Source organism: Numenius arquata, chromosome 8 (genome assembly GCF_964106895.1).
Source record: "Numenius arquata chromosome 8, bNumArq3.hap1.1, whole genome shotgun sequence".
Lineage (NCBI taxonomy): Eukaryota > Metazoa > Chordata > Aves > Charadriiformes > Scolopacidae > Numenius > Numenius arquata.
Genome location: NC_133583.1, coordinates 2589622 through 2616578, shown reverse-complemented (window position 1 = coordinate 2616578; position 26957 = coordinate 2589622). Strand labels below are relative to the sequence as shown.

General features: G+C 42.3%; 1 protein-coding gene across 1 annotated transcript in view; it reads left to right on the top strand.

Moving 5' to 3' along the window:
• LOC141467352 (contactin-4) overlaps nucleotides 1–26957 on the top strand; it is a 252592-nt gene that overhangs the window by 151455 nt on the left and 74180 nt on the right. The window contains exons 6-8 of the mRNA XM_074151834.1: nucleotides 15746–15949; nucleotides 23396–23498; nucleotides 24108–24292. Of these exons, the coding sequence (XP_074007935.1) occupies nucleotides 15746–15949; nucleotides 23396–23498; nucleotides 24108–24292 (492 nt within the window). The remainder of the gene's footprint in view (nucleotides 1–15745; nucleotides 15950–23395; nucleotides 23499–24107; nucleotides 24293–26957) is intronic.

Below are 26957 nucleotides of genomic sequence, written 5' to 3'. Positions count from 1 at the left end.
CTGAGAGTTTTCTGGTTTGCCGTAAGAAAGCTTTGGAGCACGAACACCTTGCGTGGAGATGGGGCGGCTGGTGGGGGTTCGTGTACCCAGTGAGAATGAGATGGTGGTACATTTGTTCAGGTGTTTTGGGGGAAAGTTTTGGACTGCGTGTATATACTGGTGATAGAAAACATTCCAGAAAGGTGCTGGTGTTATTTCCAGTTTGGGTTCTGTATGTGGGAAGAAGCATCTTACAGTGACCGAGATGTGAGTGTGTCTCTGGTGTCCAGACAGGCAGAAAACTGAAGGGCAATTATTTCCCTCAGTCATTTGGATGGGAGATGGCTTCGTACATGACCACCATCTATGACCTGCTTTATTCCCGCTAGAAAATGATCTGATTTGCAGCCAGATCCACAATTAGTCTAAATTGGTACTATTACAAGGCTGTAACTAAGCCAGGCTGGAGTTATGCTGGTTGTTGTTTTCTGGTTTGCATAGAAAGTATTGAGCAGAAAGTCAAAATTGGTCCAGTTAATTCAGACTGCGACCCTTGTTCTGCAGGAATTTATCTTCTCTGGGGCAATATTTTCTTTTTTCTTTTCCTTCCTCCCAAGGAAGGATGAGTTTTAAAAGTCACAGCTTGCGAAGTTAATGCTTTTCAGTCGTGTGTGCTTTTCAGTTGGCGTCTCCGTTGGCCAACTGCACATCTCCCAGGGCAATCAAAGCTATTTGGTCTCTAGCAGTCACTGCACAATCACCACAGCTGTCTCCTGTTCCAGCTCTGGGCAGACGGAGATTCAGAAGAGAATATCGGATATCACTGGGAAGTAGCTGCATGTCGGAAAAACCACTGTTTCGTGGGCAGTTTCCATCCCCAGGGTCCGAGGGAGTGTTTGCAAAGCACAGCTGTAGAGATCAGTTCCTTCCAATACCCCGATATCCCACCGCTGGGATATAACATTGCAAGTATTTAACGTTGTAGTGCAACAGTAAAAAAAACATTCAGGTTAGCAGGGAAAAATAATACATCTCGTTGAAAGTGCGAGTGGTGTTAAGATAGGGAAAATGCAATTACTTATTTTGGAATTTGATTAGGGCAACAAACCTAACTTCATCATCCTTGCAAAAAGTGCCTGGGGACATTAATGACCGACACTGAAGTGCAGGACTGTCAGGGGCAGATCTTTTTGTTTTTCTTTTTTTTTTCTTAATTTTTTACTTTACTTTCTGTTCTGCATTGAAATGGACACATTAAAAAATGTAGAAGTGAAACTATTCAATCTGAGAGAAGCTGTTGCTCCGAAGCGGTGAGATGTGAGTGTTTACGTCCTTTTCCAGTTAGAAAAACAGTAAATTAGAAGGGAATCATTTCCTATCCACTGCTGTGTCATCGGTTGTCTCGGTCTTAAAAATTGTGGATTTTACTAAAAAAATACCTATCTGCATCCAGACCTTTATCCCTTCAACTGTAGTTCAGTCTAATACTTTGCTCCTTGGAAACATCCATATTTAAAGAACTGGCAGCTAAAAGTGAAATTATGTTGGTCCACATACATTAGTTGTTGAGAGGTTGTTTTTTTCCTTCTTAATGATGCCAAATAAAGAGCTTCCTACTGTTCAAACGTTGCAAGAAATTCATCCTGAAAATTAGTCCAAATGATTAACAAGTATTTTCAGCGTCACAAAAAGGGCTGCGTGCAGCTCGCACGGAACAAATTGGGCATTGCCGTGTATTGTCCTAATTTTTAGTTTAATATGAGTTGGGGATTCAGCGTATGAATCTCAGCTTTTCCCCCCTCCCGGTCCCCCCAGATGAAAATGAAATGTGTATTTCTTGCAGCGTGGGTTCGGCGGGGAGTCGCTGTTTTGTCAGGTCAGTGCATCCTGGTGTTCCATTTTGTTAAGCAGCGTAATGATGTGATGGCTCCTATGATGAAGTGCTTGCTGAGTGCTGGAAATCTGGAATATAAATGTTCCTCTGGAGCTCGGGAATTTGCTGGATGGGAAACCAGAAAAAATGCAAATCAAACATTTGCTTCTGTTGTATTTTCTGCTCTTGGAGCAGTAGGTGCCTGAGCTCCCGAAGCCAGTCCTGCCGTATTTATGGCGCCTTGTCTTTTAGAAGTTTCCAGTTCTTTTCCTTCTTTTCATCTTCTCCATTTGTTCCCTTACATGCACTAAATCAGCGTAAGAACTAGTAGAAACCTACCTGGGTTGTTAGCATTTTTCTGAAATAATGATCCTGTGTGTGAAGGGGTTTTCCTCGTTATTTCTTCATTATTTTTTAATCAAAAGCCTGATGACGTTTGTGTGTCAACCATTCTACCTGTGAACCTCTATGGAAAAAATAAAGTAAGAGTAAACGTTGCTACGGGAACGTGGTATTCGGGACCCGTGTAACAGCACCATGAGTAGCTCTGGGTATTTTAAGTGGACAAGAGAGAACAGTCGAAGATCTGAAAAGTATCTTTGTAGCTAAAATTTGGCCTTGGTTTTGTTGCAACAAACACATGAGGGTCCCCATCGCAGCCACTGGCCGCTACCGCAGCATTAACTGGGCAGTCCCCAGTCGCTGAATCAATAACGGGTCTGGAAATGGGAGGAACATCAGAAAGGTTTCATGACTGTTTTGATGAGACTGGTTAAGGTATCTCAGCATGTCTTAGGATGAGCTCTATAATTTGGACGCCATAAAACAATGCTATATTGCTTTACGTTTTCAAAGCCCTGCGGGATCAATACCAGCCGCCATCGCCTCGCAGAAGAGCTGTAGGAGTAATCGACTGGGGAGGGAGAGGGGGGTTGCTAGCCAAAATTAAAAAAAAACAAACCACAAAGAATTGCCAAAAAAAACCCCAAACCAACCTGTGGTTGCTCCAAAGTGTTTCATTCCATTCTATTTTTGAGCTTTTTTATTACATTTAGATATATTTAGAAACCGTGAAGCATTTCAAAGCATAAAATAGTGCTCAATTGAAGCTGTTGGTGAAAATGTTTTCCTTTTGAGAGGAGCTTTGCAGGGGGAAACACATGAGCTTTTCTTGTTTGCTTTTTGCCAGGGTTGTTAATCAAATTTGGCAAGATACATTTCTTTCTTAAGATAAACTTAATTGAAACAAACAAATAAAAAGCCCCCAGATCCAAAGCAAACACTGGCTTGTGTTTCTCAGGGCTCTGAATATAAGTTGTGTTCCACGGGGGATATGCCTGGGAAGTATTTGGAGGTCACTGTCCTTTTAATTTATCTCCAAATTTTAAGACTAAAATATTCCTTTGTGCCAAATAGTTCTTTTCATTTAAGTTTGTGGGAACCGAATCATTTAGCTGCTACTTTTTCTAGATTTAATTGATAGCCAGGGCAGGGTTAATTAATATTTTAACAACTACAGTTTTCAAATACCTTCTAACATTCTGTGGCATTTCATTATGAGTCTAGAGATTAAAAAAATACAATCCTAGAAAGGTGTGTACGTTTCACTTGCTGGGCTGGTAGCACCCCATAAACATGTAGAACAAATGAGTCTGTAAATCTTTCCCCATCCCTTCTTTGGGAAGATAAATGACCTTGTCTTTTAGGATTTCCTTCACTCTCCCCTCTCCCCGGGTTTTCTCTTCGTTCATCTTTAGAAAGATCTATATACACCATGTTCTTATGACATTTGCCTTCCTGCCCTCGTGGGAAAACCCTATAGAGTTAGAGACTGAGATTTCCAAGTGCTGTGAGAAATGGTGGATGTACACAGAGAACTGGCGAAAATAATCTCTCCGTTACTTGTTTATTTAGATTTTGTGTTCCCTTGGCCTTCCCAGGAGGTATGTCTTATTCGGAGATCTCTGTCTGTAGCACATACCACCACTCATCACATCTATAGCTTTTTCTCACTCCTCCTAATTTATCTCATTGATCTGCAGAAGAATTAAGTCAACTGATAACTTTTTTAGGTGGCAAAGTGCTCAGATAAGCAGATGGAAACCTGCCAACATTTCTCCAGGACATGTCTCCTCCTGCCCACTTGCTTAGGGCCACTAACAACCTTCCTGGTGACCCAAGAACTGAACCTTCCCAACAGGATTTCTGGTCCTGCACCTCAGTTCCTCAGACACCTTGTCCCTCTGCTCCTTGCTACAGAGTCAGGCCACCTTCCCGAGCATCTGGGAACCGCGTCTCTCTGACTGAACGAAGGGAAGAGTTACAGGAAAATGAGTTTTCTGTCTCTGCAGTGCCCATGTTCTCAAAGCGCTTGCAAAATTCCATCTTCCCGAAGAGGAGGAGATTCATTAAAGCTCAGTTGTTCAAATAACTCTTTCCCATCTGATACCATTACTCCTGTTGGAAACACCGCCTGTGTCTGTGAGCTGAAATGTTGACAGAGAATTATTCTTACATCTTTTCACGTAATGGATGTCTTCAGGTTTTCTCGTTCTCTCCTGCCTTTTTTTTTTCCCCACTGGCTAGGAGAACTTTTAGTTCTGTTGCACAGCTTAATCAAGTAGAACTAACTAAATTTTAGCATTTGACAGAAGAGATGGCAATTCTGATTTCATCTCAATCTCAGCCTTTCCTGCTGTACGGTAGGTAGTGAAGTGTAGACACCAGACATGTTTTCAGAAAGCACTTTACTGATTACAGTGGTGCTAAGACCGTTTCTGTGCTCTGCAGAGAAATGATTAGTGTGTGCTTACTCGTCTGGTCAGTTTTTCCTCTCCTTCCATTATTTCTTTTTATTTTTTTTTTAAAGCGATGATGGGCACTTCATGGGCTGGAAAGAGTGAAAATGTTTTGGGCTGTAAGTATGGCTGATGGCCTCTGTTACATGATAAATGGTTTGAGGGGTTTGTCTCCTAAATAATCTGTCGCACAAATCACATCTCGTATTTTCTTCTGCTTATACGGTGCAAGGAGGAAGGGGAGAAAAACTGGGAAAACTGATCAGTGCAGAAGGGAAAAGGCAATTATCAGGCATTTTCATACCATCAGAGGATCAACATATGGGCTTTTCACCCCCCGAGCAGCGCCGCTCGGAAGGGAGTGCTTTGAAACAGAGTTTTCTTCAGTTGTTGTCGAGTATTTGTGCCCTTTTACTCCCCGTCCTGTAGTGCCATCATTACAGTTGTTTCTTTCTCTTCTTTGAAGACTGTCACAGCCTTTTCATTTGTCACTCGTGAAGAATTAATACATTATTAATAGATGTTTAGAGGTGGTGTTGTAACAATGGGAACAAACCTTTTTAATATTCTCCATCGGTGTCCTTACAGTCAACATTAAGCAAAATGTACGTTAAAACTTTGGAAAACAGGAAACCTTGAAAGAGGTAATGGAAAGGGAAGAAATTACTCTAGAAATAGCACATAGCCAAGGAGGCTAAGGACTTCTCCACCTAAAGTCTACCTAAAAGCGCGGTATTATTTAATTCTGTCCAGGCAGCATCAGCCCGTTTTGCCTACTCTGCAGGGTTTATGCTGCTGTGGGAACGCACGTATCATTCCACTGGATGACTGGTTCAGAATGGCTTTGGGCAAGAGCCTTGAAGCACGTGTTTCCCCTAAGTGTTAAATCAGCTTCTCGGAACCAGATCCTTTTCCTGTGGCGCATTCCCGTTAATATGAAGTCTTTAGAGGAATGGAACGTTGAATCCTACAAGTTCCGTTACTTTTCTGTATTTGTTAGTATGAGAATTCTTCTCCTGACATATTTCTTACATAGCAAGTGACCTGGAACATTTTATGTCCCTACTCCACTCCAGTAACCTTAATATTCAGCCTCTATTTCCCTGCAGTTTCTTCCAGTGTGGTACATCCAGAGGTTTTTAAAAATGTGCTTCTTGCGCAACCCATGAGCCCAGGACTGGGCGGTTGCCTCCTGCCCAGCAGATTGCCGAGGTGCTGCACTACCCCTGCCTTCTCCTTATTGAGGCGTTAATAGTTTTTCCTCTTTGTCTCATTTATTAATGTCTTTGTAAGCCTTTGCTGCTTGGTCAGATTTGGTTCCAATTAGTGAGAAGCTAATTTAGAGAGGAGTATCTCACAGATGGGTGGGCAACATGGCTGTAAAAGTTCCATTTCTCTAGGAAACCAAGCAAAAAATCTGCTAAGCTGGTTCTCAGGTTGGTTCAACTATTTGTCAAAATACTATAAGGTCATTGAGCAGCCTTTCCTGGATCGCTCCAAAGGTTGGAGCCAAAATATGAGCTGTCCCTTGGGGCTGGGAAAGAAGAAGAAGAAAGAGCCAGAGAAATATTTTCCATTAGCACTAGTCAGTGATGCTTTCGACATGTTTGAATGTGGCAGTGGGGTCGGTGTTGGCAAATGTGGTACGTGCAGCACCAGGAGGTGTCGCAGATCTCTTTGGATGACAGGGCAGGAGTTAAATCATGTTGTGCATGGATGGTTCTGCTTGCAGGATGCGGGGAACGGCAGAGGGAGGGCTCAGTTTCTGAGCAAAAAGGGAAATGCCGCGGTAGGGTAGCGTTTCCCACCAACAGGGGCTCAGCAGCTCATGGGTGTCTTTCCTGGAGTAGGAAAAACTGAAATTCAAACGGTATTTGTCTAGGTATTGCTCACTGGAGGAGGATGCAGTGTGTGTATTGGAGATGTGTGGGAGATGGAAAAGACTGTGAGCATCAAAAATATCTGAATCTATTATCAATTTCTCTTCTTAATAGGGACTGCCACTCACACGGCCCCATACAACAGTCAAACTCCCACGACCAAGGAAGTCTCAACGTTTTAAAAGTGGTTTCCAGACCATAAGCTGTTGAGCTGCAAAAGCCTCCAAATGACTTATCTCGGGCCAAGAACCAGAAAATAACTTCCCCAAACTTGCCAGTTCCTAGCCCCTTGCAGAGTAACTCCGAGACGAGGTCCCCGTTCTCGAGAAGGGAAGTGATGCTCCTGAAAGCTCGATCGAGCTGCGGGAGAGCGTAATTCTTCTGCGTCTGGTTCCACGTGTTGAAGATTATTACAGCTCAGCAAAAATGGGTTTCATTAAACTTAAAATTGGGCATATGAAGCTCTCATTTAAATAAGAAGTGATTGAGAGTTGTAACTTCCACTTAAAGTGCATCTCCCATCATTTATTTTTTATACCATGCCACAGTCACTGTTTAAATTATTAAAAGCAAGTAGTAAAAGGCTTCTTGGGAGATAGAAATGGATTAGATTAAAATTAATCTGACATAATCCTTTCTCTAAAACTGCTGATTCAGTTTGTGCACAAATTTATCAGCATATTTGAGGATAAGGGAGAAGGATAAATTCTTGCCTAATTTCGGAATGCTTCGGCTCGATATTTCTGACAGCGCAGACAATACGCAGTGCTGTTGTAATTGAGAAATTTATGAAATTACAAATATTTCCAATAATACAAATGCCAAGCTCATTTTAGATTTACACTGCTTTAAGCACCCAAATTGATATATGTGCCCTGGCTCATTTCAGCAGAGATGGGTTTTGTGAGCAAGTGTTGCAAAGCAGGGTCACAGTCAAGAGTAGATTTTGGCACAGGAATTCAGACCCAAATTTTCAACTGAAAAATGTCATTTATCACCTTGCACCACTGCAGCCATCCTACCAACCTACCGTTGGTTATACGTTGGTACCCCAGTTGGGCTCTTGGGGACAGGCAGTGAGGTGGGACATCTCCTGGAGAACTAGAAGGGAAGAGGCTCAGCTCTTCAGTAAAGACCTTGGAAATACCAAAATAATAAGAAACACGACACCAAAGGATTTTTTTATTTATCAGTGACAGCTTGTGACATCTTTAAAAAGAAATAATCTGTGGGCTAGTCATGTAGCAGTCACTGCTAAATGAAGATTGAAATGGTATTGAAAGGGGGTAGAGCTGGCCGGGGCTGGCTAAAGATGAGTAAAATCTGTCGCCTGACAGAATTCAGTCAATAGGCATTTCTTGAAAGTTCTAACATCTTGTGATCTCTTTATAAAAGAAATTAGAGATCTGAGTCTAGTTCCCAGGCTCTTGCTAATGGCATTGCATCCACCCTTACCCTCCAAACCCAGCCTTGGCCGGCCCCTTCAGACTGAGCTCTCTGAAGCGGCCAGGGAGGCTGCTCCATTTTCAGCTCCCATGACATTGCTTTCAGCTGGTAGATATCAAAACACTGTTCATATATCAAATACGTGAAGACAATCTTTTTTTTCCCTGTGTATCACAAGCGAGTGCCACAGCATCACGTAGCAGAGATCTCTCCTAAAGGACATACCACCCGCACTGCTTGGCTGGATATTTCAACCTTGGAGTTGATCACAATATTAATGCACTGCAGTAAGAAAATTCTCTGCGACCAACTTTCTTTTTTTTTTTTTTTAAAGGTTTGATCTAATCTCTTATAGCTACACTAAGAGGCTGATCAAAGGTAGTGAAAGCTGGTATTAAAGGATTAGCTAGGTCACATTGAAATATGTTTTAAAACAAGCCCAGGGACCTTTAGCTTTACTGAAGCAAGTGCACAAGAGAAAGATTTTTAGGCTAACTCTCTCTGACTTTAAACAGAAAACAAACTGACGGATTAAATCTGTGAGTCATTCCTTAAGGTGATACGTGTAGCACTTTATGTAGAACAAGCCTGGAAAATATAAGCAACGATTGCATCTGGCACAGCAAAAATACAGTGCAGGAGTAAAAATCAGTGTAAGCATCATTTATGCACGTGCCCAGCTTAGAGTGTATTTATTCTCCTTTGATGTTTGTCCATAAGTAATTAGCAGCTTCAGTCCATCCCCCTTTATCTTTTTTTCTGGCCGATCTCTCTCTCCTTTCCATTTGCTACTGACAGTATCTGCCGCGGAGGTACTTTATCTCTGGCTGTCAGGTGAAGATGAGTGTTTCTTTGGAAGGATGTTGATGCCACTCTGTGGACCATATCAAGCTATTACTCTTTTTTTTTTTTTAACCGGAATTTCCTCATTGAAATCAACTTACAGAGAGACCATCATCCAAATCTATACATTGCTCGGTGGGAAAAGATTTGAAGTCATCTAGGCTTGAATCAGTGTCACAGGAGACCAAGCAAGCATCTCCTGGCTTCCAGAAGCACAGTGTTGCGTGATTGGTTAGGGGTAAAGGTTGTAGCAAATATATAGTTATTTACTCACTTGAGTGCTTTCTGCATTGCTGCTCTTTTTTAAGGTTGGCTTGATATAGTTACATGGCACATTATGTTACGTGCTTGGTAAGATTTTCCTGAAATCTTTATTTCCCCATAAATCAGCTGCCATGACTACCCATGGGTACTCCTTTATGCCGGAGATGGTGCTGTTTAATCCCAGGATTGCCCATCTGGTAATTTCCCAGGAAGTTCCCTTAGCAGAAATAAGCTTTCAGCTCATAATTCCCATCTTCAGTGGATCAGCATCTCTTTTGTTGGGCCCAGCATCCCAACATTTCGAGTGTCTGGAGCATTATCCTTGGTTGGTGCAGTTCAAGGTTGCATGTCTGTTGGGAAGGGACATGGCTGAGGGGATGGACCCTTCCGACAGAGCTTGTCTAAGAGCAACTGAGTCACTGCTGGGTTGAGCCTGACTCCAAAAATTTAAATTTAAACCAGAGGTGCATGAAACTGAGTGGTATCAAATCTAATCCTGGGCGAGGTTCACCAGTTTCAGTAAACACCAAACCTGGTTCTCCAAAGGTATCATAAATCCTATGACAAATCCAGGTTTTGTTGGTCGGTGGATTTTCTTTCCAGGCAAGTCCAGGCTGAGCTATACATTTCTGTAAGACAGCTTATGAAGTTTTTCAGACAAAAAACCTTACTGTTTCTTCCAAAACATGCCATTCTTCATGCTAGATCGGTGGGGGGGTGGGAGGGTGTCTGCTGCCCATCAAGATGTTTTTGAAAGAGGTTTGTGTATTTAACTATAGTAAATACAACAGCACGGGACTCCATCTCATAACATTTTCCATTCAGTCATAGATAGAGGCTGCTGTTGATTTTTCTCCCTGAGGGAACTTCAAGTTAAAATTTTGTCAAAATCCCCGACGGTGTGGTGCGGTAGTCATTAATGTGCCCGGTGCCAGCCATCGACTGGGGCTGGAAGCTGTTTGCGAGAGATAAGCCAGGTCAATTGTGTACAGCCATCAAATATTTAACTATTTTAGAGATACAGAAAAATGGAGATGCAGCAGATACGGGTGATTATTGATTGGGCTTCAGGTAATGAAGACCTCTCACCTTTTTAATTACCCATAGGTGAAGCTGTCCATAGTGGGCGTCCACACTTTTGACTCGTTACTGTCCGTGTGTACCCAGTTTTTCAGTTACCATAAACCAACACTAACGAACATGTGGTCACAGGTATGTTTACAGGAATAATTTCCACCTCCCCAAGTAGAAAAGGGCCACTTGCCATGACCATTAGTGTGTGGTCAGGAGATGCCAGCAGTGCAGCCTACCGTACGATCCCGTTTCCCCACTGGTGTGTGCGAGACCGTACCAGACCCTGTTAGACCCTATCAGAAGTTGTACACTGTCATCATTGGAGGTTTGTTAGAAAAATTTGGAAAAACCTCAGAGATGTCATAGTTCTCATGCCTCGGGTTGGAGAAATGACCTCGCAAAGTCTGTTTGTTGCCTTCCACGATTTCGTATCTTCGTGGTGATTCCCATCGTCACCATATCACCAGTGACAGCAGTGACTTGTGGCTCTTTAACGTTGCTCCAGCTCAAATTCTGCAGAACGATTCACTAGTATTAGCAAAGATGAAGGGCTCGTGCTTTTTCCCTGTCCCATCTGGCAAGAATGGCACATTTCTTTTTGTCAGAAGACAATGGTTGAGTGGCTGGCTGCTGAGTAACTGCGTCGCAAGGTTTAGCATAGATGAGGGTTCATCCAAAAATGTATTATGAACTTTAGATTAATCTTGTTCATTATTCATGATTCTTTTTATTAAAACCTGCATTTGAGGCACAGAAGCTGTGGTGGGATGTAGCCCTGCGTGATGGAGAGGGCAGAGCGTGGAGTCAGGGGGAGAATAACCGAGTGATGCTTGCATCCAGGTTGAGCCCTTTAAACTATTTGGCAATTATTTAAGAAGAGAAGATAAAAAATTGATCCAAAGTGCTAGCAGGGCAATGAAATGGTCTATAGGCCCACAAAAAAAATGTGTACAGTGCATGATTCACGTAGTTATATTATTAAATGAAACTATAAAAGAGAAAAAGGTCAAAACCTCCAGAAATCACAGTGCAGTTCCCAGGAGATGACTGGTAATGGGTGGAGAGGAGCCTTGGGAGTTTGGGTAGAGCCACATACATGGTACGTTTGCCAGGGATTTTCTTTCCCTGATGATCCTTTCTTTTTCCCAGAGCCCTCTGTGGTGCATCAGGCTTCCTTTCCAGCTCGTGTGATGTTATTCACGTTGATTGCTTAATCAAATCGCGGTGAAATTTGAGGTAATGAACGTCCCCTACAAGCAGTCAGCAAAATTTAGTAAACAAGATGTGAATGCAGAATGAATTCACAGGACACTCATCAGATAATCAGTTACACTTTATCATTGCCCAGACGATAACCATCAAAACACCCTGTTAGTACCACTTAAGAGAAATTTGAACTCTGAAGAATGCAAGCAATCAGAGAAAAAAAAAAAATAAAAAAAAATAAAAAAAACCCAAATGATTCAACAAAAATGGGCCTTTTATGAAGCTTATACAACATCGCTGTTGACGAGGCATTACCCACTCGAGCCCGTCGCAGGGTGCAGTTACCCTATTTCTCTATAAGTGAAAATTATATGTTGTCCAGAATTGAATATGACTTTGTGACTCGAATGGCTTTGATGAACTGGATGGGGGGGAGATAAGGGATATGGTTGGGGGTTCGTTTTGCAAACAGGAAATGCTGCAAATCTTTTATTCCACACTGAAAAACAGTTCCCTCCTGTTCAACTTGAGAGTGACATAGTAGGTGAGAGTATAGAAGTTACAGGAATCATTAGAGATTGGATTAATCTCTGTAACTTTCAGAAATACCTATAAAAAAAAAAATAGTGTATTGTACCACACTGTTCTTACTAAAAATGATAAATGACCCCTATTTTTTGGCTAATACTAATTTCAAAATTTCATTCTTCTATTCAGCTTTATGGTTACCATAATCTTGATGTTTTAATAGCTTTTTCCATAATAGCTACAGAGACCTTTTTAAGTGGCAGCCCTGACTTTATGGAAGAGACTTTAAAAAAAAAAAAAAAAAGAAAAATCAAGAAAAGAGTTTCTTGTACTAAAAGGCAAAGACAAAATAGTACGCGTGTGACAAGACAGAAGACCAGAGAACATTATTTTGGCAAACCATATGGTCTAATTATAATAATTACTCATAGCAGATTTTCTGTTCAGCTTTCAGTAACATTTTTTCATCACTTGCTATCATTTAGAGAAAGTTTCAAATTGGCACTCTGGCAATAAAATTGAAAAGGCATACCCTTAAATGTCCTAATTCTATATTCAAGTGGCTTTATTTTCTTTTTAATTGCTTAAATTGATGGCAACTACTGGATGCTCTATATTTCGTTAAGCCATGGTATTTAGCCAGGCAATAGTGGCAGAGGCCTTGGGTTCTAATTTTAAATATTTCTTGATATTTGGATGTGATATGGGGTATGTGTTTGTGGTTAGTGCTCTTGGTCCTGAACCACAGAGCATCAGGGTTCGGGGGGGGGGCGGGGGGGGGGGGAGCTACTGGTGTGAGAGAGTCTCTGAAAAGGATAAAAGCAGTGAAGAAAAGGGCTTCTGGTATTATTCTGGTATATATATTTTTGGTATTGCTCATTTAAGTAAAACAACTTTGGAAATAGCAGCTTGAGTAAAAGGCTGTCAGTGGAGCTTTGAGTCCAGCCTGTTCTTGTCTGATGTTGCATGGATGGGTGTTTGAGGTGTGTAGCCTCAAGTAACAAGTAACTTCTCCATCCTCTTGTCCTTGCTGATAATCATTACAGAAGTGAAGATTTGTCACCCAAAAATCTTAATCTCGTTCTGATCTAGCATGGGAATCCAGGTCATGGGGGCAATGAAGACCAGTATGGAACTGAAGGCCAAGATGGGTCTTTGCGGTGGATAGCCAGGCAGATGCTCTGGTGGTGGTGGTGGGATGGCAGCTAATGGAGCTCCTGCTTGTCCTTAAAAACAGCAAATATGGGTCAGAAATCTTGTCATATTCTGCTTTTGAGAGACCTACTTGAATGTCCTTTAGAGGGGAAATTAAAAGCATTGTAAATGAGGCAAAATTAAATGAAAAGGGCCCCAGATTAGAAAGGAGAAGTTTGTAATAAATTCCTCAAAGATGTAGAGTCTAATGTGTAATTAGAGAACCACGAATTGCCTGTTACTGCTCGTTTTTTGTACTGAAAAACTCCGTGGCTGTAACTTCAGTAAACGTTTCAACCGCGCAGCCACCAGGAGCCATCTCAGGCTGGATTTTAAGTGTCTGTTTACACAGTTGTTACAAATTGCCGATGGGATGTGAACTGTCTATCACTTCCAGAGCAATTAGTATGGGAAACCTTATCAAAAGAAATCCGTCAAGTTTGAAAAGCCATAAATATTGCACTAGGATCTCTAAGGAAATCAAAGTGAGTTTGATATAGTATTTATTTACATGTTGCTCCACAAGCAAATGCACTTAAAGATGCTCCAGTCGGTGTTATTCCCCGTGCTCTCTATTCCATTAGTCCCACGTTACTTGAGAGAGAGAGAATTATCCAGTTGTTTTAAATATTATATAGCAATAACAGACTGTTCCTAATACCTAATTCTGTGTAATTTGGGGAGTTGTATTTTTCTGGATGATGATTTGTTGTAATGAAAGGAAGGCAGACCTGTAACATCAGATCTTCATTATGTGCCTCAGGTTTATGTAGCCAAATCAAGAGAGTTTGAAGATGGCTTTTTGGGAGGTTTTATTGTTTTGTGCTCTAGAAATAGGTCTCCTCTAGCATCCCCTGCATGGAGGGGTCCCAGAGCATCACCATTTGGTGCTCTCCTTGATCAGAACCTCTTTACTATCGCACAACGTTACATTTGCCTTCTGCTCACCTGGGATTTCCAAGCTGGCACTCAGCTCAAAGGACACAAATATTCAAGACTTTTAACTAAGGCAGAGGCTGGGAAAAACCACTACAACGACCGTAAGATTGGAGAGCCTGTCTTGAAAATGAGGGCAGAAGGGCTCTTGATGGCTCTCACCAGCGAAGAGGCAAGAACACTTTAAGCTGAAGGCATCATTAGCCCAGAAGCTCATCACTATAGACTAGTAATGAAAATATTTAACCTGGAAATTAGAGGGTTCTTAGCAAGTAAAGTAATAACAATTTACAACAGAAAAGTAGGAACCAAAACCCTTGCTGCTTCTAGGCTTTATTTATGACTAGGACTACGTAACCTTCTGGGAAAGGGCAGGTTGGGAAGGGGATTCTTGATCCAGAAAGACCTTCCCAGTTCAATGTTTTTCTGAGGAACATGTGGTGGATTCACCACCGCACGGTCGATGGAAAACACTGCCGCACTGCAGAGCTCAGGGGGCTCGGGTGGAAACCTGCTGCGGGAAGATTCACACACATTTAAATGCCTCTGTGCGTTCCAGGGCAGTGATGTTTATTTGCCTATTGCTGGATGCTTCTGGAGGAGCAAGATAATTGTTCACCAAGAGTAAATTTAAAAAAAAAAAACCTAACTACTTGCAGAAAATAATAAGCCAGCTGAGAAGTGGTACCTTGTTTGCTCTGAGTATCCTCTTGACATCAGCATGAGGTTACTTTATAATTAGATGCACATGTGTAAATATGATGATTAGATATTCCCACATAAACATAATTATCATATCTTCCTAAAAGTCTAAGCAGGCATTTTGTAATCCTGTTGTTAAAAATAAATAAATAAAAGCCAACAGTCTGCACTCAGCCTCTTATATATGTAAACAGTGGAACATGAGGGCAGAATATATTTTCCAAAGTACCTAATGGTAGTTGAGGGCAATTACAGTTATGACTCATTAGAGTATTAAACTAAGAATATGCTTTTTAGTATAATTAGTGTTCCCTTGGAAAACTGCAGCAATCTTGTATTCACTTTAGTTCTTCAAGCATTTTCAGGATGTTTGGGCATTAGTCTCAGGCAAATATAACAGGGTTATATTGCATTGACCTTCCTTACAAACTCTGCAACCACTTGCGGCATCTCTCTCACTTCTTTTTTTTTCTTGTTCAAATAACTTCCAAAGATGCCTTACAAAACACAGTGCTATCTAATTAGTCATATAGAAGACTACAGCTGCTTAATTTAGTGTTTGGTTTTTTGCTGATTCAGAAATCCCAAAGGAATAAAACGTACAGTGTGTGATAACGTGGCTCAGCCAATCCTCCAAACTGTCTTTAAAGGAAAAAAAGTTAGTAAGAAAGAAAAAAAGTCATGAGTTAGGATGAAACATTCATGACAAAAAGGTGAGATTCTTGTAAAATGCATTATATTCTGGATTAGAAGAACTTGAAGGAGGAATATTATTAGATCCATGTGTAGGCTCAGAAGTGTCACAGTTGGAAATTTATATTTGTAGCTGTAAAGGTAAGAACTTGCAAAATGTTCACCTTTTCATCATTTCATGGGCTGTGATATATCCCATTTCCCTAACCAAAGGGGGCAGGGAGAAAATCGTTTTCAGGGCTTTAGCTCCACGTTGGGATGGAGCCCAGGCTGTGCCCTATGGGGATGTGGACCCTGTCACTAACGCTGGTGGGACCTTGTGCTTCCAGAGCTCACCTACGCGTGGATCTTCAACGAGTACCCGACCTTCGTACATCAGGACAATCGCCGCTTCGTTTCCCAAGAGACTGGGAATTTGTACATTGCAAAGGTGGAAGCTTCGGACGTGGGCAACTACACGTGCGTGGTGACGAACACCGTGACCAACAGCAGGGTCCTGGGCCCCCCCACCCCACTCATCCTCCGGAACGATGGTAGGACATAGAGGAGGGGAATTGGGGGTTGGAGAGTTTGTTTTGTTTCCTTTGGCTGGCTGTTATCCAGAAATTCCGAAATGGCCTGAAATGTTTATATCAGAGTAAAGGAAAAGATTCAGTGAGGCTGGAGGCTTCTCCTTTAGCTGTGGTTCAAAGTCATAGTCACCCCCAGTGGTGGGGTTTATGATGCTGTGGGCCAAGGTTGCTCTTCCCACCACTGGAAAAACTTTCAGCATCAGGCAATAATTGTAAAAGAAAAACACTTGGTGATGCTTAGCCAAAGACAGGTGAAATAAAATAGATTTTAGAGTTTGAGTTGTAGAGTTATACTACGGTTTTCCTCATTTTATGCAGCCCAGAAGTGAACACAAGCACTTTGTTGTTTCGGTAACCGTTAGCTCAGGCTGGATTTCCCAGCAGAATTAGTGCTATTTTTAGTAGTCTGTGAAATAATACAAAAAAGCAAAAAGAAGAAACCAAAGGAGGTTTTCTAAATTTATACAGAGAATTGATTTGTATCGTCATCATTTTTGAGTAGATAAGAAAAATAAATTTGCATGTTCATTTGCAATTAAAATGAATTAAAATTTGTCTGTTTAAAGGATAACAGTTAGGACATTTGTTCCAGAAATAGAAATGCATTATTAGAAACTTCTTCTAGAGGAAGATCCATTGTCACCTAGTGGTGTTTGACAAAAATTCCTTGCTTGTAAAATACGGGCTCGTTGCTGCCAGCCCATTCCCATTCCATCTCCTTCCCATTAACACGGTTCCTGGAGGTGGGAAGTTTGGAAACATTGTCGGTGATGGGAAGGGAGTGAAGACGGCTGCTTTTCCAGGTCTGTGCCAAATTCTCTCTCCCTCTCTGTAAACACAGTGACAGTAAATCTGTCCCCCCGAGTCCAGAATAAGTCATCTAATGTATGAAAGATAAAGAGGAATATTTAAATTTGTCTCATGTTAACATTTTTGACATTGAAGAAGAAATTCTTTTAAATTTTACATTAACAGGATGTTTATGCAGCCCTTACCTAACCGAAAGTGCTTCCATTTATCCCAGTTGAGCTCAGTGTCTGCCTCCAGTCCAAGGTGGGGCTGCTGCTGGGACGATTGCTTGGGGGGACTGATGGTGGAGTGCCTCACCAAGGGTTTTTACCCCAGTGCATCGCTCCTCCGCCCGCTCCCCTTTATTTACAGGGACTAATTGCCTTCCTGAGGTAATTCACAGGAATGCTCTCCCATTCCTTTGAAGTGCACTCTGCTGTTTATTAAAGATATGAAACTTTAATTGAACCTCTGAGGGGCTGGGGAATAACATTCCTGAGTCAAACAGGGAAGGTGCTGTTGTATCTGTAGAGCCAAAGATGGCTGCACTTGAAACCAAACGCGGGCTAAATATGTATTTTAAAATAGGCTTGAACTACTATCACAGACAAGGTTCATTTTAAAAGTCAGCAGGTCTCCATTTTTCATTCCATATAGAATAACCCTATAAAATCCAAATATAACTCACTATCACGCTCAAAAAGAGAAATTATATATGTTGCTTCCCTAGTGTGAACAACAGAATTGGGTAAAATGCAAGGCACATTGTATTTCCACTGGCAGAGTTGTCTTGTTTACTTTTTGTGTTCATACCCAACATGTCCAGTATATCTTAATGTATATGACACGTTATTTTCCAACAACACTTTACCATTAAATTAGTAGGCTTGGATGGTAGCTCATCAACAATTAATGTTTCAGTCCCATTTAATTTCGATTAGTGAGTTAAGTGGAAAAAAATTCATAATGTAGCTCTCCCAATGCATTTGTAGGTACTGAGCTGCCCCACTGGCTGCCGCTGGCATGGGGGCCCTCCTGCAGCTCAGGAGAAGGGACCAGGGGTCCCTCTGTCCTTCAGCAGCTCCCCAGTTACAGAGGGGTCAGTGCAACTCTGAGGTCCCTCAGTCCTGGGCTGACGTCCCAGCCGGGGTAGTCCGACCTCCTCCAACGCATCCGTAAAATTGTCTGTCGCTAAAAGTTTCTAATTTAATGCCTCGTTGGCTTTGTATTGATATACTTCTTGTGAATTCCAAAAAAATCCAGGCACTTTACAACAACCTCCATGTGAAATTTCTGGGTTTATTTCAAAATCAAAGTTATTTTTAAACTGCAAAACGTTTTTGCTGTCGTGCAGAATTAATTATGGGTCTCTGTAGTTGATACATAGCCCCGTTACTTTGAAAGAAACAAATGGTGGACTATTCAAAAGAAATATTGGTCACATAGTTCTAAGAATAGTGCCTATATTTGATTTTTTAATTAATTCACACTGAGCTAAAGAGAGAAAAAGAGAAGACTTTTTCCTTTTGTTTCCTTTCCCTAATCTCTCACTTTAAAAGTTAATAAAGTTCCAAATTCCTGAGCTGCAGGAAGAAAACAGAGTTCAGATGCTCACAAGTTTGGCTGACCCTGTGCTGTTTCATATCAAGAAATTCAGTTGTTGTAATAGAGATGTATATGAATTATGTGGCGGGTGTTTTTCCTGTAGCCAGTGTTGGAACTGCTCATCCAACTGGTGAAGAGTCCTGCTTCCTCCACCTGAAATCTCACCCGCCAGAACCCCGAAGTTTCATTTCACATTTCTTCTTCAATTTACGGCAGTGATTTTTCTAGACTCGGTCGTGAATCATTTTGGCTTTTTGCATTGAATACCTGCTGGTTTTGTCACGGTTATTTTACTTGAATGTAATCATCCTGGAGAAAACCAGCTTTTCAGCGTGTTTTTTCCAGCACCGCTCGCTTTACAATGCCAGGCAGTTGAGCTGTAATCCGTAAAAGGAAAAGATACGGGCGTCGGGGATGAAATCAGATCCTGTAGGCAGATTGCTTTCCCCACCTGGGCCTTTTGTGCTTCTCTTTTGCTAGTTTTCAGCTGCGGAGTTATAGATCTCCTGATGTTGTTTGCGACAGCTTTTTGTACGTGCTCTTGTTGGCAGAACTTGGGTTCCTTCCCCTGTCAATGTGCCGTGGAAGCAGAAGGCGCCTCTTATCCTCTTTTTTCAGTGGTGCCCAGGGACAGGACAAGAGGAAATGGGCACAAACTTGAACATAAGAAGTTCCATCTAAACATGAGGAGGAACTTCTTTCCTGTGAGGGTGGCAGAGCCCTGGAACAGGCTTCCCAGGGAGGTGGTGGAGTCTCTGTCTCTGGAGACATTCAAACCCCACCTGGACACGTTTCTGTGCAACCTGCTCTGGGTGGACCTGCTCTGGCAGGGGGTTGGACTGGATGATCTCCAGAGGTCCCTTCCAACCCCAAATCATTCTGTGATCCCATAATACAGCTTTTCCTCCTTGAAGAGATAAATATCGTAGAGGGTTATGGGATGGTGGTGGGAACAGACCATGCCAAGGCCGCTGTTGTGGTCAGTGTGAGCTCGAACTCTGTTTCTATGGACAGAGTTTATCTGATGATGATAAATATAGTGTACAAAGTACAGTCTGTGCTGGGAAAAGGATGTTTTTCCTCTGTCCTTCTTAATTCCCTCCCACAAATGCACGTGATCGCCCCCTATTTAAATATTTTCATGTTGCTGTATGGATTTATGGCAGCGAGTATGCTGTCAGTGCCGGGGGATAGAAGATTTAAATACAACTTTGTGCGAGTGTTGTGGTCCCTGAAAGTGCACATTTTCAATTTGGGATCTGTCCTTCTGAAAAGTGCCCCCATATTTCCGCACAGGTGTTCAGGAATGACAAGCAGCTCTCCCTTTCACATTTTCTAAGTACTAGTGTATAAAAGAAAAAAAAAAAAAAAGATTTTATGGTTTTCTAGATTATCCAGGTATTAAGGATGGGTTTCAGCTTGGGTTCTGCAGGGACAGGTGTTACTCCTGATCATACCAGTTGGCACCAGTTGTGGAGAAAGGGCTCTCTGAGCTATTTTCATTCTGGGGAATAAAATAGCTATATGTATATGGCACCAAAGGATGAGAATGATCCTAGAGCCTGCAGTAAGGCACCCACGAGGAGTGTAGCACTTACTGCAGCTCAGACAGGCTTTACATTTGAAAAAAACCTTTAAAAAAGGTTTAAATTTGAGTGGCGCTCTCCCAAACAAGCCATCTGGCAGCTCGCCATGGGATATGGACTGGAAAAAAGGGAGGAAAAGGAACAAACCTGCAACACTCTTCTCCATTTAATATACCGGTGTCCATCATCTGGCTGCCCTGTCCCCTCGAGGCCACAGTTTCTGCACCGTGTCCCCTGAAAGGGGACATCCCCACCACCACCGCAGCACCTTTGGGACCTTCTGGGCCATCCCCACCCGGCAGCAGACACCAGCCAAAGCCTGTTGGGAGCACCCAGGTGTTCACAGCTGTCACTCTTGCGGTACATTCCTTCTTCTCTTTAAAACACACTTTGGATTTTTTACATCAGAATTAAAACAGTAATAGTAGGAAAGAATTGAAATAGTCCTGGAATGAAATTACCATCAGCGGCAGCTGTATGGGCCAATTAAAGTTTAACATTTCACAGGTGTTGTCAGGAAATGCATATCATCTCCTCAGAAAAATTAGCTTGCTTCTGAATTCCTGGGACTTTCATCCAAAAGCATGTTTTTTAAGCCTTGAAATTGGAAGAAAAAATACAAAAGCCTCTGAAATGCAAACGTGTAGAGCATCTGATGTGCCATGACACTGGAAGCGTTCTCCAAGCTACAAAACCCGATGTCTATTTTAGTCTATTATTTTCTTCCCCCATCCCTTCCACCAGCATGGCTAAGTCAGATGTTAAATCACCCAGGATCAGCAGGAATAATAAGGACTGTCTGCGTGGAAATGGTCTTGGATTCAGGATAGAGATATCTCAACTGCACTGATGTTTCTCCTATAAAGCAGAGAGTGCAGGACTCCCAGCATTCCCTATATATATATATTTGTAGGTAGGTTATAATTGCAGTGGGAGCCTTGTGATTTTTCCAGGTACGAGTCCTGATTTTTAAGTAGTTGGAGTTTGCAGTAACACTGATAAAACGGGAGTTGTTAGAGGCAGCAGCAGTTGCCAGAGCCACAGGGCTGTGGGCAACAGTGGCTGGAGCCAACATTCTGTGGCCCCAGGTGGCCTTCCCATCCTGGGCTGGGGTTTCGTCACCTGCTCTCCTGACCCAACCCAAGGCAAAGAAACAGGAACAATAAGAGGAATGAGTGAAGAGAAGGCCAAAAAAATCCATTTTTCCTCCCTCCCGTTCCTGTCTCCTGCTCTGTTAAATGAATAATGTATTAATAATACATCCTGCCTTAATTTCCTAACTAGCCCGTTAGTGTCACAGGCTGCTATACACCCTGCTTTGCCGCAGGGGACTGAGTTCCTGCCTCAGCAGGGGAGGAGGCGCAGAAGAAGGAACCGTTCTTGTGGATTTTGCTTGTTGAGGACTGGTTTGTAGCTGGCGCATTGGTGGGGCAGGCAGCTCCTCGGGCCAGTTCCCTTTCTCCTGTGGTATTTGGCCACCATGTTGTCTCCCACCCTCCGGTTGGCTGCTGATGGAGCCTATGGAGAGGGTTTTGGGGGAGCTGCATCCCCCTGCTCGTGTGCCTGAGCTGTGGGTGGTGGCACAGGCACTGAGGAGCTCTTCAGCCATCTCAAGGAGGTTGATGGAGACCGTAGTTTCTTCAAGTAAGTCTCCAGCCGGAAAGCCAGCATCTTCCAAGGTGAAGCAGCTGCCTGAATCTCATCAGTCTTTCATGGGAAGCATATCTTCAAAAGCTCTTCCTCTGCTGAATTTGCAGTCTTCATCGTAGAACTTGGAAATACTGTTCTGGGAAAAGATCTCAGAAAGTTCTAGGATCAGCAAAACAGTGCTTCTGCTCCCAGACGTTCACACCCAGGCTTGCCCTTGGACACTGCTGGGCAGTAGCTGGGCTTGGCTTGGCTGAAGGTTGCCCAGCAAATGTTCACCGTGGCGTCTGGAGAAATTTAAGCAAAATTGTGAAGATTTGGCAAGTCACAATCAGGAGAACAGAGAGGATTGTCCATGATGTTAACTGCCACGGACACTTCCAGCCCTTCAGGGCTGCAGTGGTAACGTGTAGAGGGTTAATGAGTAGCGTGACCCCTAATTCTTGTTTTTATAGTGTGTAAATGCTGGAGCAGTGACATAGACTTGTGGTTTTCCTGCTATATCTGCTGGCCAGGACAGGACTATGGAGAGAGTAGTCATATCATTAATAAATGCATTTAATTTTGATGACCAATGTTGTGCAGCAACTACTCTTTATATAACATAGCAGCAATGTGTATTTGCAATTAACGGGTTGGAAGAAAGATGATGTAACCTGCTGTTGCACCAGAACAGGTAATATACAGGTCACCAATTAAAGGTAGGCTTGATGTAAACTCTCATACTGAGCATTTTCAGTGCTAAAACTGGGAAAAAGTAAAGAAAAAAGGTTTTTCTTGCATCCTCTTTGCAAAGCAGAGGGATGGAAAGCAGCGCTACAATCATAGAATCATTCAGGTTGGAAAAGACCCTTGGGATCATCGAGTCCAACCATCAATCCTACTCTACAGAGTTCTCCCCTAGAGAGAGCTCCATGAACAGCCCTGAACATCTCCATGAACACCACGAGCAGCTCCGGCTTATCTGTGGATGTCTCTGCCAACTCAATTGCTATCTCAATTCTGTATTTCCCAGGCTCTCCCATTTCTCTTTGTGTGCCTACTGGTGGGATTCGTCTGGTGTGATCCAGCACTGCCCACTCCTCGCCTGCCCCGCGCTTGGCCAACGGCCAGGAAGCGCCGCGCAGTGAAGATTTAAACTGCAATCATCAATTAGCTGATAATCACTATTGGTGAAATTATATGTGCTAGTTTTAAGACAGTACAGTGGCTAGAAATGTAGCCATTTATCATGAATATAATGGCCTTTTTATGTGCACAAATTTTTAAACACAATTTCATAAAGAGACTGCCACAGTATGTGATTTACTGGGGCAGTAAAAATAAAGAAATTACCCGAAGAGTATGTGATCTCTGTGCATCTAAATCCTTGAAGTTTAATAGAAGCCTTGATTAGCTCCAGTGCTTTTAAAACTTTTTCTAATCGCTATTTGTTCCGCATTTCATTTTCTAGAAGGTGGTGAACCTCCCTTATTATTGCTTTCCTTATTTCACAAGTTACCTGCAAAAAATCCTGAATATTCAAAAGCAAAAAGTAACAGAGCCATGAAGAAATTTTAATCTTTGGCAGATGGCGTGGAGCACTGGTTCAGATTTTCCTCTGGCAATAAATGGGAGAAGAGCCTGCACTACACGGCTGTTAGAAACAGGCCATGTTTAAAATGAATGGATTAATTGGGCAAGTAATGACGTATAGAACAGCTCTGCGGTAGCACGGGAACACTTGCGAATTTATTGCAAAAAATTCACCCAAGCCTTAGCATCTATTTTATGTTCACAGGGGTGATGGGAGAGTACGAGCCAAAAATAGAAGTGCAGTTCCCAGAAACGGTTCCATCTGCGAAAGGAACGACGGTGAAACTGGAGTGCTTTGCCTTGGGGAAGTGAGTTTTGATCCATTATTATTATTACTCCTCTGGCTTCTCCCTTTCTCAGTGCTGCAAGACTTGCTACTCCTTCACTTCGCTCGGCAGGAGTTATGTATTGCAAGCATTAAGAACAGACAGGGGACATGGGGAGCAGGGGCTTTGCTCACCAAAAATGTAAACTCCCAAGGAAGAGAGAAGATGTGACTTATTTTGTAAAGATGTGGTTGTGCATCTCCTGTCTCATGCAGGTCTCATCCAACACTTGAAACGCGTCTCTTGTTTCTAGAGTAAACACTGGCAACGCTTCCAAAATAAACTGTGGGACTGGTAGGAAAATGCGTGTATTGTCGTGGCAGAACCCAAAATTCAACTTTGTCAAAATAGCATTTTTATAATATGCAGTCTCCTGCTTTTAAGACTATGTGAGTGGTAAACCATTGGTATACGTATGTATATTAACATTATATACAAGCCACCCATAACAAAATTACTCCAGATCCTGTGCCAGACTCTTCAGACCGAACGTGTCTTCATCATCCTCAAACATGAAACAGTGTTAAGTCGATCAAACAAGATGCATAGCTTTTTCTATGAGTCTTATTTTGCTTTATTTTTATTATTTAGCCCAGTTCCTACGATTAGCTGGAGGAGAGCAGATGGGAAACAGATACCCAGAAAAGCCAGGAGACATAGGTCAAGTGGACTTCTTGAAATCCCAAATTTTCAGCAAGAAGATGCTGGACTCTATGAGTGTGTAGCTGAAAACGTGAGAGGGAAAAACGTGGCACGAGGACAATTGACATTTTATGGTAAGCAGCCTGTTTGCTTTGTGGGGGGTGGTATTTTAGCAAGTGCAATGTCAAGGAAATATTTTGTGAGAAAGTAATTTTTGGGGGTATTTTTAAAATTACTTTTATTTACAAACCGCACATCTCAAAATGGGTGTAATTGGAGATAAAACCTGTCTGAACAGCATGTATTAATTGAGAATCTGAGCAGTTGGAACAAAAGCGCGTCGCTGGAAGGACATTGGCATGGAAACATGCAGAAAATGCTCGCAAACGGCTCATTTGCCTTGTGGATAAAGCAGGTAATTCTGGTGGAGCATCGTGGTGGTTACACCTTGGGATTTAGTATGTATGGGTTGCCCCAGCTTGTGTTGCTAAATGTTAATTGCTTATAACCAATTAAGGACCACTTTCAAGAGGGGTCAGCGGTTGCACAGCCTGGAAAACTGGGATTTAAACCTGTTGGAGCTGGCAGAATCCTCTCCGCCCCAAGATGTTGTACATGTGCTCTTCTTGGATTCAAATCACAGCCATTGGTCTGGGCACAATATAAATGCAAAAATTCACCTTCACAGGCCTTCTGTGTTAGGCAGAAGATGTGTTAGTACCTGTAGACCTGATACAAGTGTCTGTTCACTCCAAAACTTCTTCTGGAAACAACCCCGTCTTGCAAAGCAAATTAAATGCTTCTGGGAGATGAACCAAGCTTGCAGGGGGAAAGCATGAGCTGTTCTGAGTTACTGGGGATTTATCCACATAGAGGTGGATGAGAGTCACAGAGAGGGTTTTTAGAGGCACGAGTGGGTTCTTGGTTTGGTATTTAATTTCTGTTTGATATTTTTTGGAGGGGAGAAGGCTGCAGGTTACACACCCCTCACGCAGAGACCTCCACACCATCACACGAATCTTTGGTTTGTTGCTGCCCTGTTTATCATCTTCAGGAGCATAATAATAGAGCCTCGTTCTTTATCGAACACATGGAGAGAAATTCAGTATTTTCTCCCCCAAAATACTCCTGAGGGCCCAGCTTCTGTCAGCAGGGAAGATTGAGTTGAACCCCAGAGATGAGAAGAACGTTTTAGATTTATAGTAATTTTGCCACAGAAAAAGAGTTTGGAAATCAACCCTCCTGGCAAAACTGGATTGAACTTGGTGGATAATGGAATTCTTTTTAAAAAGGCCTATATAGGGATTTTTTAAAATTGGAAATATTTCTAAAGGATGTTTTGTTTAGAAATCAGAACTTTGGGGGCTTCCATCTTAAATGAAGACTTCTTTTAAAATTGAGTCAAATGTAAAAATGAGAAAATGTTAAAAAGGAGCGAAATAGCAAGAACAAAATGAAATCTTTCATGTTAAGGAAAGAATCTGGGGTTGATTCAAACTGCGTTTTTTTAATTAAAAGATTTGAAGATTTGTTTTTCTGTTCATCAAACAATGCACGTTTCTCGTGATTTTTCCCATGTGGACAGTAAATGAAAAGACTCATCATTTGTGCAGTTTTGCTCAACCCACGGCCAAACCCGCCTTCCTTGCAAAGCAGTAAATCGAGCCTTTGGTGTACTCCCACCATTGCATATATTAAATTATCATCTAATTACCGTAATGAATTTCCCAGTCTGGATGCCATTCCTGGAGGACGGCAGATCCTACACAAAAGCTGCCACCGTGGCTAGTGCTGGGTTTCACGCTCAAGATGGCATTTCGGCAAAGAAGCTCAGGATTTGATGGGAAGAGGAGTGTCCTCCTCTCTCTTTTTGCTGCTGGGAACTATCTTTACATCCGCTTTTCTTCCCGCAAGCAGAGGAGTCCCTATGGAGAGGTGTTTGGCTGCCGCCTCTGCTAGTTACTGGTTTTTAAAGAAAACTGACTGAAATATTGTCCTTGTTGTCTTGAGGATGTTGAGTTACTAGTTTATTCAGTTTTCAAGGATAGCTTGTGTTTGGCAGACATTTAGTACTGAAAACAGATCTTTTAAAAAACACTTTCTTTCTGTAAGCTGGGCTCTGGAGTTTCACGTGGCAGTGACATTTTTTAAGGGAAAGTAACCCCATAAACATTTTATATGAATAGTCGAAACTTGAAAGAAAGTGATTTTCTGTAATCATTTTTCTTTTTGAAGCTGAGAAGTGTTATTGTTGTTATTGGAATACAACTGTAATGTTGGCAGAGCTTTTCAGGTTGGGGCTGGCTCCCGGAGAAGGGGAAGCTCCGGAGGATGGGATAGGGACGGACGGAGGAGCCGCCTGTGCGCGGTGACATGCTCTGTCACCAGGTGTGCCCTGGAGATCACAATCTGGCTCTAAGAGCTCCTTTAAACCCAGTTATCTGCCTCTCTGCGTAGTGTAAAACAACAGAAAAAGGAAGAAAAAGAAAATGAAATTCCAATTTGCCTGCTCACTGTAGATAACCCAGTGTTGCCTCCGCTGTCTGCTTCTTTCAGCGCTCCTGGAAGTTGTCAGGGAAGGTTGACTTTTGCTTTATTTCATTCTTGTATCAATGTTTATTTTTTCCTCCGTTAGCGTATCAGTGACACTGAAGTTGTTTGACATTCTCTTTGCAGCAGGAAAGGTTAATTAAACATGCAAGATCTGTTCTTCCTCCATTTTCTGCACTTTGAGCCCCTGCAACAGGCTGTGTTTTATTTTTCTCCGAAAGCATTTGTTCTGAGTGCTGTGTGTCCTAC